Source organism: Alosa pseudoharengus, unplaced genomic scaffold, assembly GCF_046254945.1.
Source record: "Alosa pseudoharengus isolate Yale_2024_CS ecotype anadromous, Long Island Sound unplaced genomic scaffold, YU_APseudo_1.1 YU_APseudo_1.1_scf_23, whole genome shotgun sequence".
In the NCBI taxonomy this organism is placed as follows: domain Eukaryota; kingdom Metazoa; phylum Chordata; class Actinopteri; order Clupeiformes; family Clupeidae; genus Alosa; species Alosa pseudoharengus.
This window is the reverse complement of record NW_027468685.1, coordinates 19,011,402-19,030,638: the sequence shown is the minus strand read 5'-3', so window position 1 is coordinate 19,030,638 and position 19,237 is coordinate 19,011,402. Positions and strand designations below refer to the sequence as shown.

The window sequence follows — 19,237 nt, the reverse complement described above, 5'->3', positions numbered from 1 at the left end:
ACCTTAGCATTGTTACTCAGGGATGGGATTGTGGCGACCAGGCAGGTTCAGAATATACAGACCTAACTATAACACGTTTGTGCCTTTGTCGTTCCATCATCACCATTATCAATAATGTTCCCTCATCAATTCCTTGAGAGCAAATTCATTGGGCACAACAGATTAGCAAGTATTGATTTTGTGCTCAGGGAACTGAAGGTAAAACATCAATGCTTGCGCCAAAGCCCCAAGGCACCTATTTCAAGCCTAACTGATGAGTGGAGCTTGGGTGGATATTAGCCTTAATACCAGGCAAGGGCCTCGTCTCCTGAAGTCTATTTGAACAGGCCAGTACAGATGAAGAAAATCACTATGTTGAGCAAGTGATTACCTGGTGATGCACAGGAGACTTCAGAAACAAGAAACTGCTCAGAGAACATGTGGCTGGTGTATTAAATGGCATTAGTCATTTAATTGGATCTTGACAGTCTAATGACGTACTGTACATTTACAAAATACTGTTTTTGAATTTACCTGTTAGCAAGGTCATCCCACTTCCCACATACATACAGTCAATAAACCCTGGAAAACAACTAACACATTAGAGGCATCAAACACATCCTTTGAAATGAAGCCCAGACATGTTTCTTATTCACAATCTCGTTTATGTCCTGACATAGAAAACAAATATGTGGCTCTGACGAAGACGGGCCACTTCATAATGACCATGGAAAACGCACTCGGTCATGAGATACCATGAGGTAAATGGCCGAGGGCAGCTCACACTCCACCACGTTGTGTTTACCATTTGCTGATGCGCAACAAAGCATATAGGTTTGCTTTGATTTTAATGTGGCGTGCCCAGAGCGCGACAGTACTGCGCAATCAGTAACGATTTCAAAAGATTTTTGCTACGTCTTTGAGCATCAGCTGAACATGACTCACAGCATTGATGTTGGTAGCATAGAGGTGCTCAAAGGAGTTACATTTTGTGTGATTTTTGTGTGTGTGTGTGTGTGTGTGTGTGTGTGTGTGTGTGTCATATGCCATACACATGCGAAGGTTACATATACAGTATATTTGCTATTTATCGTCATTTGAGGTATGTCATGATCTTAACCATAATCCAAAACACAAAAAAACAATGGCTTTCGTACAAAAATGTTTTTGACTCTATATCTTCAAGGCAAACACTGTGCAGACAATCTTTGTACAAGCCAAATACATCAACTAAAGAAGAAAAGAGAAAAGTTGCTGTTTTTTTTAAAAGAAAAGAAAAATTAATCAGTACAGTCCTCTTGCATCATCCACTTGTCGAGCTCTTCCATTTTCAGGACATTTTCTCAAACACAAACACCAGGTATATGCCTGAAAACAACATAGTAAGAAAGAAAGCACATGTGAGCGAAGAACAAAGAAAAAAAAGATTAGTCACAACAAAAACATCAATAAAGCCTTCTGATGCCATATAGAGAGTTGCATAACACTGATAACAGCACACAGTTACTACAATTGGATACCGTGCCCTTATGTACTGAACTCCTCGCTAATGGAGAGAAAATGTCTCAATTCAGATGATCTTTTCCTTTGGGCTAAAGAGTGGTTCAAGCAGCTAAAGAACTACATGACTGAATGTGAACAGGTACAGTGATTTGTTTCTTACTTGTGGCCTCCCATTCAGACTTGCTCAAAGTTCCCTGTGAAGAAAAGGAGAAATTGGCATCACATCTAATGGATTATTATTAGGTCACCACAATAAAAGTTCTAATTTTCATCCACTACCTAAGCCCTCCAGGACCCCCCACACAGATAATGCATTATTTAAAGAAATGCCATTATCCATCGAGAAAAGGTTCTCAGTCACACAAAATCTAAGTTCAAAATCATCAAACAGCTTTTACGCATCATGTCCTTCTTCTCTGAAGTCCAAAAACTCACAGATTAGCCAATGATACCTACTGTGCTTACACTGTTAATGCCATGCTTTTTCTCCATTATAACTCAGGCAGACAAAGTAATGAATAATGGACAAAAAGCAGCATGTCATTTGAAAAATGTCTAGACACAAACTTTCGTTACTTTTATTCTCAAGGCCAATAATGAACAGTAGTTACATACAAAGCAATGTGCTTGTGTAAAACCAAGTATGGCCTAGGTATACTGTTGCTACAGCACTACATCACCCTACCAGTGGCATTCTGGTGTTCTCTTGTTCAGAGTGCATCTTGGCGTGCTCATACTCCTCTGGCCTATCAGAAGCCAGCTTACCCCCATCACCACCTGGGTATTGCTATAATAATAAAAGAAAAGAAAAAGAGAGATAAGGGGGAAAAATAGATAGAAGTACTTCTAAGTCACTGTGAGACCACAAGTACCTACAAACATGGACACGGCTCAATCTAGATTGTTTTTGTTTTTTCATCATTTGGAACATGAATCATCTATTATTTACATATTCCTTTATATTTCACATGTAATGGAGTAGTTAGGTGATACTGTCTTAGGTAGTGCTTTTCTTTTGCTTCTTTTGCGGTCATTAACATGGAACATGGTTAACATGGAATGTCAGCCTATTGAGAACATTAACGGTAACACGGCGTCCATCATACGTACTGATATGTATTTAATTTTACAGTGTGTGAGTGCTGTATGACTGCTGGCTATCTATATGTGTTGTCCTATGTCACCTGCCTAGGGACTGCAGATGAAAAGTAGTTATTTTTACTAATTCTGGCATATTTACATGGTGTTTATTACACAATGTTCATTAATATGCATGGTCCCTATCAAATAAACCAATAAACATAAACATAAACATGTTAGCAGACCTGGCAATCTAATACTGGCAGTTGGATACTTCACTGGAGATTTCCATGGATGAGGCAGCCTACAGCCAAGCTACCAAGGCTTCATGAACACCACCGCCTCGCCTAGCTACTGATGGTGTGAAAAGCCTTACTTTCACAGACCTGCACCATATCTCCAGCATCTGATGCCATCAGAGGTCCATTAAGCTGCTAACCTGCAACTTGTCATTCCAGCATCTGATCCCAAGACTGCCAGCCTAGAAATCTAGACGCACCCTAGCGGCAGCAAATTTAATTTGCTGCCTGGGCTAGTCTAGCAACTTTGTTGGCTTGCGAGCTGGAAAAATTAAACTTTGTGTATAGTCGTTAGACATGCTTAACATAATGATTGATGGCAGAGTTGAAAAGTTTCGGCCTGAATTCCCTGCTACTTGAAAACAAAGAAGGTGGATGTTGCTGTTGGCGAACAGTGTGACACTAGTTAAGCTTTTTTTAAGTTGGCAAAAGTTTGAACTAGCCAACTAGCTCCGCTGGTGGGAAAACGCATGGAACTCAAGAGTTGTAGCGCAGTCCTATTGCGTGCAGAGGGAATTTGAAAGACAACCGATTATCCCGCCCCTCGGACTGAGCACTGCGAATGGTGAGTCCCCAGACCTTACATTTTTAATGTGGGTCTGGCTCGTCAGGCTACAACACCAAGCATGACTGGTGCCGAAACTCTGGACTTCTGGTAGCGACAAATCTCCCTCAAAGCTGCTGATCTGCACAGTCCTTACAATTTCTGGTCTGAAAAATCTCAGGGCTGCACCGGCACGACTGGACTCTCGTCAGCGTCAGCGAGATTGCTTAAGAGTGATCTGTACTTCCAGAGCTCTGCTGGAAGACCATGAGGCTCTTTTGGAGGCCAAAGGGTTGCCAGGTTGGTTTTTGGAACACCAATCAGTCCACCATCCGCATTGAGCCTTCACCATCATCGCCAACCCAGGGACATGCTGACTCATCACTTGAACAAATAAACTATGAATAAAGGAAGGCACTCAAAGTTCTTTTTTAAAACTTTTTTTTTATCACCCAATGGACGTTTTGCGCATTATCACTTCCAAACACTGGGTATTATTTAACCAATTACAGACTTTATATTTAATCATTGGATAATTCAAAGTGTATTGAGATCATGTTGCGTGGTGATTTTGCACACTAACTCAATTGACTGATTTGTTGGCAGGCATTAACACAACAATCAATGAGAATTCTTCATACTTAAGTCAATCTGTCCAACCTCGTTTACTGGCAAGACTTGCACCTCAATCAGAACATCCTCTAACGTGGTGTGAAGGTAGACACAGGTTTTTCTCTTTCAAGTGTCTGTTGATTGTTAATTAGTGACTCCTTTCTGTGTGTGTGAGTGTATGTGTGTGTATTTGTGTGCTGTGCAAGATTATACAGAGCCAACATCAGTAGCTGGTGACCGAACACTCCCAGAGGCATGTCAACCATCACTGCTCAAAGGGAGGCTTTCAAAGGGATAAAAGGGCTGAAGCTGTTTACAGAAGTTGGTGTCCCAGCAAGCACAACTTATCAGGTGTAGAAGCTAGAGAATGAAGAATGGTTTGACTTCCAAATTCAGATAATACACAGCAGTGTTTGAGTGAGAGAGTGTGTGATTGAGACTGTGAGAGTGAGTTACAGTGTAAGTAGAGTGTGTGTGTGTGTGTGTGTGAGAGAGAGAGTGTGTGTATGTGGGTTTGTGTGTAGAACTAACCTCCAGTGCCCCCATCCTCTGCATCAGGGATTTATTCTGCTCGTTCTGAATTTTCTCTTGGAAAAACTCATGGAAGGTCTTCTTGTACACTAGCCTCATGTTGTACTTCTTTGCCATCCTGAAACAGGGATTGTGAATTAACAAGGTCACTAACAAGTTAGTGCATACTTAAACAATCACATGTGCTTTGAGGCTAGACTGCCTGGGGATATTTTGGCAAGTGTTCTAAGTTCACAGTAGTTATTTCCTTGCTTGGGGCTGTGAATAACTGATAAGTCATTGAGAAGTGACTTTTTAGATTATTGCGCCCTCTGCTGGTAAATATGTGCAGTTTATTCTCACAAGAGGAACTGGGTAGAAATGTACAAATAAATATTACTATGTCCACATAGTATGTCAACACTCACTCTTCGAACATTGGGAAATAGACAAGGAACTCTGGGACATCAACCACACCCTCCAGATTGAAGTCATACTGGCAGCCAAAGAGAGGGTAGTCTCCTTTCTTCTGGAAAGTGACTCTGTACACCTCGTTCCCGAACGAGTTGGTGTCGGAGGTTTCTAAACGCTTTCTGAATAGAATAAAACAAACAAGAAAAACAACATTACATAACTTAATACATAACTTCTGAATGTGTTATCCTCTAAACATGTTTTTTTTTATAATGCCAAGCCCTTGAACCACATGACAAGAAACAGGCATCTAGGACTACAGCTAGCACTTAGTTTAATAATGGATTAATCTGTATTTTCTTGACAGTTGTTTGGTCCATAAAATGGTGAAAAAATATCAATCAGTGTTTCCAAAAGCGATGTCCTCAAAAGCCTTGTTTTGTCCCCACACCAAAGACATTCAGTTTGGATGGATGGAGCGAGCGAGTGAGCGAGCGAGGGAGCGAGCAAGCGTACTTACACCAATTCATAGGCGTCGGGCGTGGTGCCGATGAAGAAGCCCCCGGGCCGGAGCCTCTCACAGGCATTGCGCATCATGGTGTTAGCCTGCTCCTGGGTCTCAAATGAGTAGTGGTACACAAACTGACAGCTACACACATCAAACTGAAGACTCTCATCCGACAGCTTCTCTGACAGCAGCTCCTGAACAAAGACTTTGTTATTAGCAGAAACGTTGGCATAAAAGTGAGTGTGTGTGTGAGTATGGGTGTGTGTTCCATCTCAGTGAGAGTAGCAATAGTTATTAATGATGATAGCGTTTATATTTTCATCCCTTAGTGGCTCGTGAAGTGAGTGGAGACATATAATCATCAAATGAAAAAAGTCGCCACACGTACACACTTGACACTCAGTGGGTGGATTAAAGTGATTTCAACCCACATGTGTTAATCAGACAGGCACTGTGCTTCTCTCTGCGTAGGTGTATGTACATGTGTGCAAGACAGTTATGTGCATCTACACATTTCTGCTATGTGTGTGTGTATATATATGTGTGTGTGTGGGTGGGTGTTCACCTTGGTGCAGTCGGCTGTGATGAACTCGGCGGAGAATATTCGCTCATTGGGGTGGCACTTCCTCCTCATGTCATTGTAGCGCTGCTGACACTGTTCCACCGACACAGCTGCTATGTCTGTTGAACACAAACACACACACACACACACACACACACACACACACACACACACACACACACACACACACACACACACACACACACACACGTCACACATCTATCTCAACAGCACTTGCAGTGTCTCCCGAACAAACCAAGTTGTGAAACAGAGGAATGCTAAGGTGTTTTGCCCGAATCATGAAGGACACGACAGCGACAAAAGAAGATTACGAAAAATCTGTCCAAAATGCAGAATGACCTTAACACTATTCAATGCATTTATTTCTCAAGTAAAACTCTACAGGGCTGTCTAGACATAGCTAGTGTATGCCTTTTTGTATTGGTCAATACCCCTACCCACTGGTATTACTCAGCTCTTTTCTAGAAAGCACCTATTTGTGAGGTACAAAAACTTGGGCCTTGAGAAAGTGAGGACTTTTAAAACTCAAAAGTGTTCCAATGCCTTAATACCTGGTATTGATATTGTAATGTTTGACGGGTTACAGACAAATTTGGAGACAGGCAGACAGAGGAGTACAACATTGAGAGGTATTCAAACATTCCAAATCTGAAACTGTCCATTGACACTTGATATTGTATTTGAATTTGTATTTAGAAGTGTGGATGCCTTTGTGATCAGAATGGATTTATCTTAGCCCAGAGATATTTGGTTATGGATATTTAGGACATTTCTGTGTTGTGTAGAGAAAGTGCAGCTGATATTTATGTTAAAGGAGAAATCTGGCGATTTTTCATATAGATCTGTTTCTCGAGGTCACCGAGTACTGTCGGTATTAAAAAAAATTAAAACAATCTGTTTTACCTAGCTCAAGTTGCTAGTTCCAACAGCTAAAGCAGCCAGGCAGCTACAGGGCTACACTCTGGGGGCATGTCTGTGAGCCCCCATATTCAGCAACTCCAGCTAACTAGCAACAATTTTGTTTTAAATGTATTATTTTGTATTAACAGTACTCGGTGACTTTGAGAAACGGAGATCTATGTAAAAAATCACATACAATTCCTGTGTTCCTGTGCCTTATATCCAGAAGAATAATGATGTAACTGCTTTGAAAAAGGTAAATGTAAACAGCTCATACTACTATAGTACTGGACAATACTCGGATCACTGGTCGACCTTCTGTGCAAATACCAAGCAACATTTTGCTAGTACCACAAGTACATTTTGGGTCATTCCACGCCAACTCAGCCACCCATGTACATGACACCTCTCAGATTTTGCTGAAAAGCGATGAAAATATGCCTTATGTTACCAAACGAGGGAATCTGAAGTTTCAGGTCAATATCTCAAACGGTTTACCCATGGCGTCCATTTCAATTTCGGGTGCCACGGCGGTAATTGACACATTGGAATTTCACATTTCATCTTTTGCCATTTTTGGAAGCCCATAACGTCTGTTCTAATAGTGGTAGAAGGCTGGAAACTGGTGTGGTAGTTCATTGTAGTCTGTACTACACAATTCTGGAGGCAGAATAAACATTCCTTACTGTTTGGGTGAGAGGTGGTTCACCAAAGTCCTAAAAAATTTTGATGGCATGTGTGATTTTTCACTTATTGGGTGGCCTTAGCACCACAATTAATGATCATATTTATTCTAAACCGGATTATTTGTTATATGCGGGAACCTTGCTATTGCCAAAATGAATTTGAAGGGGTATGGTACCACTGGCGGGGGTTTTATGGGGGTCAAAAAACCCTCTCCGTGACTCTTTTGGAACCCCATATTTGGACCCCCAAAATGACCATGTGGGCACTTGATGATCCTAATGGGATTTATAACAGATAAAGATACATATTTGTTCTTTCTTTTATTGAAATAACATTTTTGACTATGAAGCTCCATAATATGAATTTTATTCTTCATAATGCACCATTTTGGACATTGTTTCCAGAAGTCTGGAATGTAGATCAGGGAGAATTTAGTGATGATAAAGCATGAAAATAGTGGAAATAACTTAGTATTATGCTCAGTGATGGCAAACAATTAAATACTGAGACTGTCACGGATTAACCCTTTATCCCCCATGAAAGAGACCCGCCATCAAACTTTTAAAGAACTAAATAACAAGAATGTTACATAGTGTAAGAACTAAATAACAAGAATGTTACATAGTGTAAGAACTAAATAAATAGAATGTTACATAGTGTAAGAACTAAATAACAAGAATGTTACATAGTGTAAGAACTAAATAAATAGAATGTTACATAGTGTAAGAACTAAATAAATAGAATGTTACATAGTGTAAGAGTTTTTCCTTGCCGATGTCACTCTCCAAATAAAATTTAATTGAAAATGTAATTGAATAGTGTCTTTAACTATTATCCAAGAAATTGTGGAAGCAGTGGCATAATGTTGTCATGGTCCTTTTGGTCAAGTTTGCATTGGCGAGCACTGCGTCCATAGATGTCTGGCACACTGACACAACAAATGATATGTTGGAATGGCACCCAACAGGGGATCTGTCTTTGGTCTGTTGGTCATGTGAGGATGTTGTTGACACACTTCATGCTTCCAGCCTTCTACCACTATTAGAACAGACGTTATGGGCTTCCAAAAATGGCAAAAAGATGAAATGTGAAATTTCAATGTGTCAATTACGGCCGTGGCACCCGAAATTCAAATGGACGCCACGGGCAAACCGTTTGAGATATTGACCTGAAACTTCAGATTCCCTCATTTGGTAACATAAGGCATATTTTCACCGCTTTTCAGCAAAATCTGAGAGGTACCATGTACATGATACCCCGATTTTGGCTGTTTTCACTTTTGCCACTTTTGCCAGGTCAAAAATGCAATGGCATCTTCATACAATCTCATATTCTGGACACCTTCACCAGATTCCATGGGATTATCAAAGACCATTGTCTGAATGACCATCCAGTCACAACCCTCCAACAAATGCAGTATAATTACTTCCAAGTGAAGTGTATACCAAAGTTAACTTGGTAAAATTACAGGTTATCATAATTATATCTAACCATCATTTGGCACTCCCTATGAATCACATCGTCCTGAGCACCAGTCAGTAAAGGACCAGCAGAGCACATGATTACATAAGTATTAATACCCATTTTAAATTACCCCACTACAGCACATCTCTAAGAGTCACTGTCTGGCAGATGTCGGACGAACAGACCAAATTCAAAACTTCGCCACAACGAGAGAAACAGAGGCAGCAGTAGAGTGACGGAGAGTCTAGTTCAACGTTCTGCTGTAATGTTACCTGCACAGACGAGTCGGTTGATGTGGCCCTTCCTCCACTTGAGAAGGTCTCCTCCTTTCCCACAGCCCAGGTCCAGCACAGACACCTCTCTCTGGCGCTGACGCACCTTATCCAGGATCTCACCTGATGGAGAAGTACACAGACAGACGACATTAAGCTGACAGGGACAGCCAGTGGGCATTGATTAAAGCAGTTTAGACTGAGAGATGCACTCAGATAGATCGCCCCAGAGCAGCAGCTGCAGTGACTAAACTGATTCAGATGGGTGTCTGAATATAGGCTCATGACAGCTTAGATTTGAAATTGTACTGGCCACAATTAATAACACAATTGATATAGAAAAATATGCTTTTACACTGTTTGTGAGGAAAGATATAGAATAGTGCTGGCCATCCAATACGCTTAATGGATAGTGTTTTGGACTTCACACAAACTGTCCATCTCACCTATGAGGACACTCTTCAGCCAGTTGTTGAAGTTCCGCATGTGGACAATTCTGCTCCTACTTCGCTCGGCTAAACCACACTCCTGCAGCGAGTTATAGTGGGAAGCCACTTTCTTGCTGTGATGCCCCTCCTCTGTGACCTTCAGAACAGAGCGAAAAAGGACAGGAATGAAAGAAGGAAAGAAATGTTAATATTAAATAAAAACTGACCATGCAATATGTGTCGCCCCAGTACTGAGGACTACCTTGGCCTTTGCTTACAAGGAAAGAAATCCATTTCCTACCAGTTTCTTAGAGGGGGATTCCTCATCATCCTCTTCCTCCTGAGGTCGCTTTCTTTTGCCCAAAGGTGACTGTTTGATGCTGGGGTCACCTGCGGTGCCCTCGGTGGATGTGCATGATCCATTGCCACTGCCTTCTGCTTCTGATGGCTTGGAAAGTTCCTCAACTGCACACTGATTAGCGTCTGATAACTGTTCCATTTCTGCTTTTTTGAACTAATGTAGATGTATCCGCCTTGGTTATTGGTTGGGGTTAAGAGAAGTCTTCTTTTTTACTTTAGCAGAGTGTTTCCTGAATAGGAATGAGACAATCAAAATTAAATGCTTCATACATCTCGTCGGGTTCTTTACAGGTATTTCACGTGATTACATATCCTGGCCCTGAGGATAAAACAAATGCATAAAAAATCCCTGCAATCCAAAATGATTCACTACACAAGGATATGAGGAAACATTTGGACAGTATCGCTTCAGGTAATTAACGTCACAGTACTTCTAAAATCGTCCATTTCTTTTTGTTGGACACTGTATTCTTGACACATTACGCGCACTAATCCCTACTCAAGTTAATACGATTTAAACCGTGCAAACTAATACACAGGGTTGAGAAATGTTTGGTCACTAAGATAGATAAACGGCTGGAGTGACAGACCGTCAACAAAGATGTAAGTTTGCCGTCTGAAACTGACCAAACAGAAAGCAACCTATCACATTATGCAGCTGACCTATGAGTAACTACATTTGTTACAGCATCCGTAGTAGCAAGCACAATGTTAACATCATGTACAGACAGTGTACACAGCGCTGCTTATGGGTAAACAGTACACGCAATCGGTGTTCGCACTGCATGGTGTATGTTATCTATAAAAGCATTAATCTCACATACTGGGTTCGTAGCTAACAACTTGAGTTTTCCGCCATTACGCATCCCACGTTAGAGCGGAGAGTTCAGTCTTGTTGCGTATTTGTTGGCATATTCTAAGACACTGGATGTAAAGCTTGCTCCCTCTGTTGGCTTGGATGTTCACACAGAAAAATAAAAGAAGACGTGCGTCGCGGTGGAAAGCATATGGATACCAACCAGAACATACCAAGGTCAATTCATTGAAATATGTCCAATTTATAAACTCAATTACAGCTGTTCATGTTGTGACAGATTTGTTTGAGTTGTAGATTTTGCACACCACAAGCAGAGCGTGACCATGCGTAGATCATGCATAGACAGAGATCATGCCGTAGACGCTACCGTCTCCATTTTGAGAAGCCAGCTGGGAGATGTAGTTGTACAATATGGGGCAATAAGGCGAACAATCAAACTCCGGATGAAAATACACTACATCTCCATATCTGCACTGGGTGTCCTAGGTCCATGTGTAATAAGTTCGCGTCCTGTGTGGAATTCTCGAATGACAGAAGGACATGGCCTGTAGTTATTTTGAGTTTGCCGCAATGGAATGACCGCCCTAGCATGTTAATTTCATGCACGTATGTGTTGTTAAGATATTATTTTGTTTATTTTTCGTAGTCAGTTGATAGCCAAAGTATCGGTGGTCGTTTAATCGCCCAGCTATTGCTAGTTTGTATTGGTAGCGTTAGTCAGCTAAATGACAGATCCAGGTTTAAGGCCACCCAGCGTTTGACGTTCGTCGCTTGTCTGTCGTCAGTATTTTGGCAAGGGTCAGACTAGCTTGGTTTGTTTGGCTAAGTGTTGTTTTTTCTGATCAGCCAGACATAGTCAGCCTTGACAGACATGTTGTAGAGTTGTTTGGTTTATTTGCTGGAAGTTACAGTTATGATTTGGCGCGGATGTCTTATTAAGCTATTTTAGGTAAGAATAGGCAAGTAACTCAAGCTCAGCAATCTTTCCTCGAAAGTCAGAATGCTTAAATTTACTGTATTCCTGTTTGCTTGTGTCCGCCAGGATAAAACCCTCGCATAGGATGACGCATTTCCAACTTCTGAAACATCTTTGAGTCATAAGTTTATAAGGTATGGATACTCAAATGCATTGACTGTGATGATGTTTTTGCATTGTTTATATGAACCATTGCTTGAAAAGTACTCTTAAGAGTTTCTTTTATCCTTTTGATTTTGGCAAAAAATAAACCAAAAAAATAAAATAAGCCATTGGCTGTTGACAGTTGTGGCCTTATTTAACAGTTCTATGATGACCTAGTTTCCTTGCCAATCTTACTTCAGTTACTGTGAATGAAACATATAGCACCCATGCCACATGTGGGCTGTAACTGGCCATGCTCGGTTTTTGATTTGGCCAGGGCCGAGACCGGACGAGGCAATAGCAGGTGGAGAGAATGCAGAGGTTCTTGTGCACTAGAGCTATGACGCGGGCTGCTGCCCTGCACCGCCTGCTCCTAGGGCCTCCATCCTGGGCCAGCAGATCCCTGACCAGACCCCGGGTCCCTCCCAGGCTGATCTGCAGCCCTCGCTATGTAAACACGACAGCGGCGGCCTGGACTTTAGCCCCGCAGAAAGCCAGCTCGGGTGGGGCCGAGCAGCCACAGAAACCCCCCGAACAGCAGGAGCCAGAACCAGACCCCCTGCATGACAAGTCCATGGGCTTGGTGCAGAGGTTCAAGAGGACCTTCAAGCAGTACGGCAAGGTGATGATACCTGTGCACCTGCTGACGTCCTCTGTGTGGTTCGGGACATTCTACTATGCTGCCATGAAGTAAGTAGGATCCTGTGTACCATCAGAAAAGGGGGTCAAGCAGTCTAGGTGGTTTATTGCTAATCTCAGAGTTGACAAGAGCCTGTTTTGGAGAAAGCATGCTTTGTCTTTTACTTTGACTATTGTGACGCCCTAACAGCTTTGCCGTGGCAGTGAATAGGCAACGTTCACCTGTCTCTTGATACCTAAGGCCTTAAGTAGCTAATTGGCTTTTTTCATCTGTTCATGTCTTTCTTGAGTGCGTGGTGACATGCAGTAACTGGCACAGTGTGGAAAGTTGACTCCGTAATCGTGTCAGGGCTTATCTGGGGCAGACAGGCTTGAAAAACACAACTGTCTGGTAAGATGCGACAGGAATTTATTGCTGTGAGTGTGACCCCAGAATTAGAATAAAGCTCAGGAAGTAACGGAAGACAGGAGGAGCTAATTATTTCCTGAGAATGCACACTTTCGTCAAAGCAGATCCTCTAGACAGCTCAAGTTTATTATTATGGGGCCTAACTTCCTATGCTGCGATAAATGGTGCCACTCTGGGGTTATTATGTAAGAGAGCATAGACGTAAACCTATTAGTAAAAGCTGTGATATTATAAGGAGGATAGATTGGCGTAATAGCTCCAACTTCATCACAATACATTATATCACAGTCATTTATTCATTTGGCAGACGCTTTTTTTATCCAATGCGACTTGTTTACACATGTCAATTATATTACAAGGGCCATTGTCCCCAGAGCAACTCGGTGGAAGCCAGAATTGAGGGAGATACATTAAGTCAAAGTCATAGTCCCCCCCCCCTTAATTTATTCAAACTTCATTAGGCCAAATCTCCCTTAATATTGATCCAAAACACATGCAATTTCAGTTTCATGGCTTTCTTACATGTCCAAATCAGCATTCCAAATTTCATTCAAATCTGTGCCGATGCGGTCCAAAAGTGTGATGGACCCAGGCGCTTTTTTTTTATCCGAAGTGACTTACACATGTCATTTATACTACTGTACAAGGGTCATTGTTCCCAGAGCGCCTCGCTCAGGGCAGCCGTGGCCTACTGGTTAGGGCTTCGGGCTTGTAACCGAAGGGTTGCCGGTTTCGATCCCCGACCCAGTAGGAAAAATGTGGGCGGGGGAAGTGGTTGAGCACTGCTCTCCCATGCCCACATTCACGGCTGAAGTGCCCTTGAGCAAGGCACCTAACCCCTCACTGCTCCCCGAGCGCCGCCGTAGCAGGCTGCTCACTGCCAGAAATTGAACCCACAACTTTTCTGGCTAGTGCATGCTAGTCCAACTCCTTAACCACTATGCTACCACGCCCACAATCAGCTTAAATAATGGTAGGCTACACGATGAATGGGATTGCAGAGGTACTTCAGTTCCATATAAATGAGTTGCCAAGAAATTAGTTGTTAGTTCTCTGGAAATCCATTTTCACTCTACAGGTGTATGACACATTTTTGAATAGCAGTAGAGGTAGCCTATCCGATTCCATTTACACCTTATTTACACTCCACTTAAGAGCCTTCAAGAGATGCTTTCATGCAAATCTGTATATTGTTCTGTGGCAGCAACTATTTTATCAGTGCCTGAGTAAAGCATTCTAAGTAGTTTCCTGCACCTAATGGGTCATTTCATGTCAGATCAGATAAGGTCGTTGCAGCACGGTATCTCTGATTTTGTTCCCATACATCACATCACGAATGGGTTCCAACACCAAGGCGTGTAATATTCTATTTCTGTTTAGTTCCTTTTTTTTCTTCAGCACTTTATATTTTTACAAATCTGAGAAGCAGTGTTTGGACATTAATATATTGAAAAATATTGTCCCAAGCTTCACCACTTTAAAGGATACAAGGCAAACATGTTCTCAGTATATACTAACCATACCTTTTGAAAAAAAATCAAAAATTGCTAAACAATGGCCCCAGCTGTGGCGCAACTGGCTGGGGCACGCCGGCGACCCGGGTTCGATTCCCGCCCCGTGGTCCTTTCCGGATCCCACCCCTGCTCTCTCTCCCATTCGCTTCCTGTCACTCTCCACTGTCACTATCGTTAAAGTCATAAAAAGGCCAAAATATACTTAATATACTTTTAAAAATTGCTAAACAAGAGTGATGTTGAGATAGAAACTCATTATGATTCACCCATATGGTCATTGTGTCAGTAATTATGTCAGTCATTATGTCAGTTAATATTTGACATCTTTACCACAAGTGGTTATGAAAATATAAGACTAAAACTAGGCGGGTTAGCATTTTTCATAGGACCAGAATTGTATGTTTGGATAGCCAGTAGGAACATGAAAATGTATGTAAGAGTTTGGTTCTAAAACGCTATATCCTCCATTTTAATGAATTTTCATGAAATATTTTTTTATTTATTTTGTTTTCCAAGTAATTTTAGTGGAACTGTAATTGAGTTATTGTTATTTGAATTATCGTTACTCAATCCAAACTAACAAATGCAATTGCATTGATATTACCTGAGATACACAATTAAATATTTTTACAAATGGAGATATAGCGTTTTGGAACCAAACTCTTTATATCTTCATGTATGGTTACTTAGCATACATTTTTTATGTCCCTACTACGTACTCCACACACCATTTTGGTCCTATGAAAATGACCAAAATATTCCACTACGCCTTGTTTTATTTATGTGTTCGGTTACACTTTACTTGACAGTGTTGACATAAGTGACATGACACTGTCATGAACGTGTCATAAACAAGTCATAAACATTTATGACATAACGCTTCTGTGTGTCATTCGGTTTTTGTCATAACAAGTTAGGGTTAGCATTAGGTTTAGGGTTAGGATTAGGGTTAAAGGTTAGGATTAGGGTTAGGGTTCATGTGTCATGACAGTGTCATGTGTTCATGACAGTGTCATGTCACTCTTATGTCGATACTGTCAAGTAAAGTGTTACCATGTGTTCATATCCATTGGTGGTAACAGACCTTAGGGCAGCCGTGGCCCATTGGTTAGCACTCTGGACTTGTAACCGGAGGGTTGCCGGTTCGAGCCCCGACCAGTGGGCCGCGGCTGAAGTGCCCTTGTATTGAGCAAGGCACCTAACCCATCACTGCTCCCAGAGCGCCGCCGTTGTAGCAGGCAGCTCACTGCGCCGGGGTTAGTGTGTGCTTTACCTCACTGTGTGTTCACTGTGTGCTGTTTGTGTTTTACTAATTCACCGATTGGGTTAAATGCAGAGACCAAATTTCCCTCACGGGATCAAAAAAGTATATATACTTATACTTACTTAGACCTCAAATATTGCCAGATAATTTGCTGAATAATTGATATTAAACTGGTGCAAAAATGTGGGTTTGCAGTGTCCTCAACTTTTGCACTTTTTTTACAATATAGAAAACATGTTTGTCTTCCATCATGCAAACTTCGGTAAGGCTAAGAGATATTGTGCAAGGATATGAAAAAATTATATATAAATAAATATTTAATATTTATCACTGTCTTTGGGAAGTGGTTATGCAATCCTAAAAACATCTATGAACAAGTGTCAAAAAGTAGGAATAAAGAAATGCTACATGCCTATTTACCTCTTATCTTTGTCTTTGTTGTGTATCCACAGGGGAGTGAATGTAGTGCCATTTCTGGAGTATATCGGATTTCCCGACAAGCTTGTTAAACTTCTAGAAAATTCTCAAAGTGGCTACGCTCTGACTGCATACGCAATGTACAAGGTAAGGCATTCCTGGGCATCTAGTCTGAGGTTTGTTAACAAACCATAATAGGTCTGGCTCAGATGTCCTCAGCAATGTAAACACAAATCAAACCAAACCAAACGTCAAACCAAGAGTTTATCCAACACGTGACCTTGGCTCAAAATTATTTTTAGCATCAGTGTCAGAGAGAAATATTTTAGGTTTTTTTTTTTTGGATGTGGCAGGAAAAAAAGGCTTACAGTCTGTGTGTTGATGTTTTCAATGATTACTATGTCTGGTGCAGATTGCCACTCCAGCGAGATACACCGTGACTTTGGGTGGAACATCACTCTCGGTGAAGTATCTGCGGATGCAAGGCTACATGTCCACTCCTCCACCTGTCAAGGAGTACCTTCAGGAGAAGATGGAGGAAACAAAAGAGAGGTTCTCTGAGAAAATGGAGGAGACCAAGGATCGCTTCTCTGAGCGGATGGAAGAAACCAAGGAGAAGTTCTCTGAGAGACTGCAAGAGACCAAAGACAAAGTGGCTTTTCGTAAGAAAACCGAGTAGGTCTCCGTCTTTTTTCTTGTGCTGGTCTGTGGAAGGCCATACTAAAAAAAAAAATGACTGAAGGCTATAGAACCTTGCACTATAAAGACTGAATTGAATCAGATGCCTCAACATAATCAGTAGTCAAACCACATACACACACACACACACACACACACAGAAACACACACAGACACATTACTGCAAAACTGCTGCTCACTTGGCACATTTGGGAAAGAATATTGAAGTTAGTTATGAGGAATTGCTACATGTGCTTCTAAGAAGTCATGTTGATAAGATTGCCCCTCTCTCCCCCTCCAATCCTGCACCCTCATTCATAGGAAGTGCTTTCATGGTCACTATTCACTTCAGCTGTAGTGTTTAAACAGGTCTGTTATGGTGCTCACACCACATTTTCAGAGATCTCCTGTTCTTGAGCAGACAAGTGCGATTGTCCTCAGATATATTTGAAATGCAGAGAATTATTATTTTTGTTCTTGAGCAGACAAGTGTGATTGTCCTCAGATATATTTGAAATGCAGATAATTATTATTTTTGTTTGTTAACAAGCTAAGAGAGTGACTTAATGTCTGGAACCAGATGATTAAAATAGCTTGTGTGTTTATGTGTGTGTGTGAGATGTTCCCATGTTTTGATGGTACATATTGCACACTTTAAGCGATGACCGTGGTGTCGTTATTTTCTTGTGTGCGGTGACGGTCCGAACCATTGAGTCCATCTCCATTTGTGTCCTGTTCTTCAAGAATTCTCACTCATGAAAATAATATAAGGCAGAATTAAACTTCAGATGTACTGAATTAGTGTAAGTAAATGGTGTGCCGTAGTCACAAGATTGCGTATCTCTTAAATGCTATAAAAGAGTTGCAGTAAGTTTCCATTTACCACAGAATTACTATCAAATTAGTTAATTTACCAATTAAATGTTTAATAATGATTTTTTGTTTTCTTTACTGTAACAGTTATTCTCTGCTAACAGGGTTTAAACTATGGACAGCCCAAATGTTTACTTTCATAGCCTAAATTGTACTCTGTTTGTCCGTGATGCCATATAAAGTCTTGTGAGTGCAAATGTTAATTTAGTTGTGGCAAAACGGTGTTTCACTGAGGTCGTCAGGGCAACCCAGCCTTCAATTTCTTACCTAGCCTTCAATTTCTAAGCCTTCTATATCCGTGTTTATGATTTTTGTCTCCACATCCTTACAAATAAATCAATTATTTATTTTAGTCAGTTTTACCATTTTTATGACAACCCTCCCAGCTGGTTTGCCTATGAGAGAATGAGCCGTGGCTTAAATCGAATGGCCAATTTAGCCTGGCCAGCCAGGTGTTTCATACAGCTGACACGTTGCCATGCAGGGATCTGTTCAGGTGAATGTGGTCTGTCCTGACTAAATAAAGATCAACGATGCACAAAAGCTTCCACGGTTTTCTTTCTTGATGCATGACTGCTGACACACAGGGCCAGGTGAGATTGTGAAAAGAGTGAGCCTCTTTTGGACACAGGTTTCACAAGGGAACTAGGGAAAGACAAACACACTTAATGGCCACAGAAGACTGTCCCAGGCGACAATTCAATCGATAGTAAGACTTTATCACTGCCTGACGGTCCTTTTCTAAAGCCTTTATTCATTTGAGTCCAAGGAGCAATGACTGGCACGGTAAATGGCCAAGAGGAGCCACAAATGAACATCTGTTGTGGGCCACGGGAGTTTGTGAAAGCTGTATTGAGCCAGAGGAAAACCAGAGTTTAACAAAGTTCTGGAGATAAAGTACCTACATGTACTGGGGTTCTGAATTAATTTCTGTAGTCACATAAAATGTAATGTGTGAATATTACTCGTTTTAACTGATCTGTGGCCTTGCTGTATTTACCAGCTAAATGGCCTTGCTGCAGTTAAAGGTGGAGATGGTGTTTTGTATGTCTAAATATAAAACGATTTATAGACATAAAGAGAAGTTTGTTTGTAATGAATAATTTAATTCAAAAACTACTCTGGCAGTTTCTTCTCTGGCTCAGATATTAAAGCACATGTATTACTTCAGGTCTAGGTGCATAAATGCATAAAAGACCTGAAAGAAATACATCAGCCAATGGAGTAGACTGAAATGCAGGAGTGTTTTTAATATTATTCCTTACCTGTCTCTTTATTTTTTACTAACAGAAACTGCCTGCTTGAGAAGACGAGTGAAGATTGGTATTCACAAATGTCACTTAAGACCAAGTATAACATGCCT

The 19,237-nt window shown here is 41.2% G+C and overlaps 2 protein-coding genes across 5 annotated transcripts; one reads left to right on the top strand and one right to left on the bottom strand.

Annotated features, from left to right (window-relative positions):
* Window positions 1–422: 422 nt before the first annotated feature.
* rnmt (RNA (guanine-7-) methyltransferase) lies at window positions 423–11,190 on the bottom strand. Of its 2 annotated transcripts, none has more exons than XM_076301903.1 (11): window positions 11,173–11,190; window positions 10,085–10,373; window positions 9,802–9,940; window positions 9,356–9,478; window positions 6,015–6,130; window positions 5,462–5,643; window positions 4,956–5,120; window positions 4,549–4,666; window positions 2,168–2,269; window positions 1,643–1,676; window positions 423–1,347 (listed from the first exon to the last, which is right to left on the bottom strand). In XM_076301903.1, the coding sequence occupies exons 2-11, from the start codon at window positions 10,280–10,282 to the stop codon at window positions 1,310–1,312; spliced, it is 1,215 nt and encodes a 404-aa protein (XP_076158018.1). In that variant the 5' UTR covers window positions 10,283–10,373; window positions 11,173–11,190; the 3' UTR covers window positions 423–1,309. The 2 variants fall into 2 exon arrangements, with proteins under 2 accessions (XP_076158018.1, XP_076158017.1); XM_076301902.1 differs by lacking the exon at window positions 11,173–11,190 and adding an exon at window positions 10,968–11,054.
* fam210aa (family with sequence similarity 210 member Aa) lies at window positions 11,069–18,410 on the top strand. 3 transcript variants are annotated; one of them, XM_076301907.1, is made up of 5 exons: window positions 11,069–11,176; window positions 12,003–12,070; window positions 12,358–12,770; window positions 16,359–16,470; window positions 16,736–18,410. In XM_076301907.1, exons 3-5 carry the CDS (start codon window positions 12,394–12,396, stop codon window positions 17,000–17,002), a joined length of 756 nt encoding a protein of 251 aa, XP_076158022.1. In that variant the 5' UTR covers window positions 11,069–11,176; window positions 12,003–12,070; window positions 12,358–12,393; the 3' UTR covers window positions 17,003–18,410. The 3 variants fall into 3 exon arrangements, with proteins under 3 accessions (XP_076158022.1, XP_076158019.1, XP_076158020.1); XM_076301904.1 differs by lacking the exon at window positions 11,069–11,176 and adding an exon at window positions 11,373–11,566; XM_076301905.1 differs by lacking the exon at window positions 11,069–11,176 and adding an exon at window positions 11,599–11,909.
* Window positions 18,411–19,237: the final 827 nt, after the last annotated feature.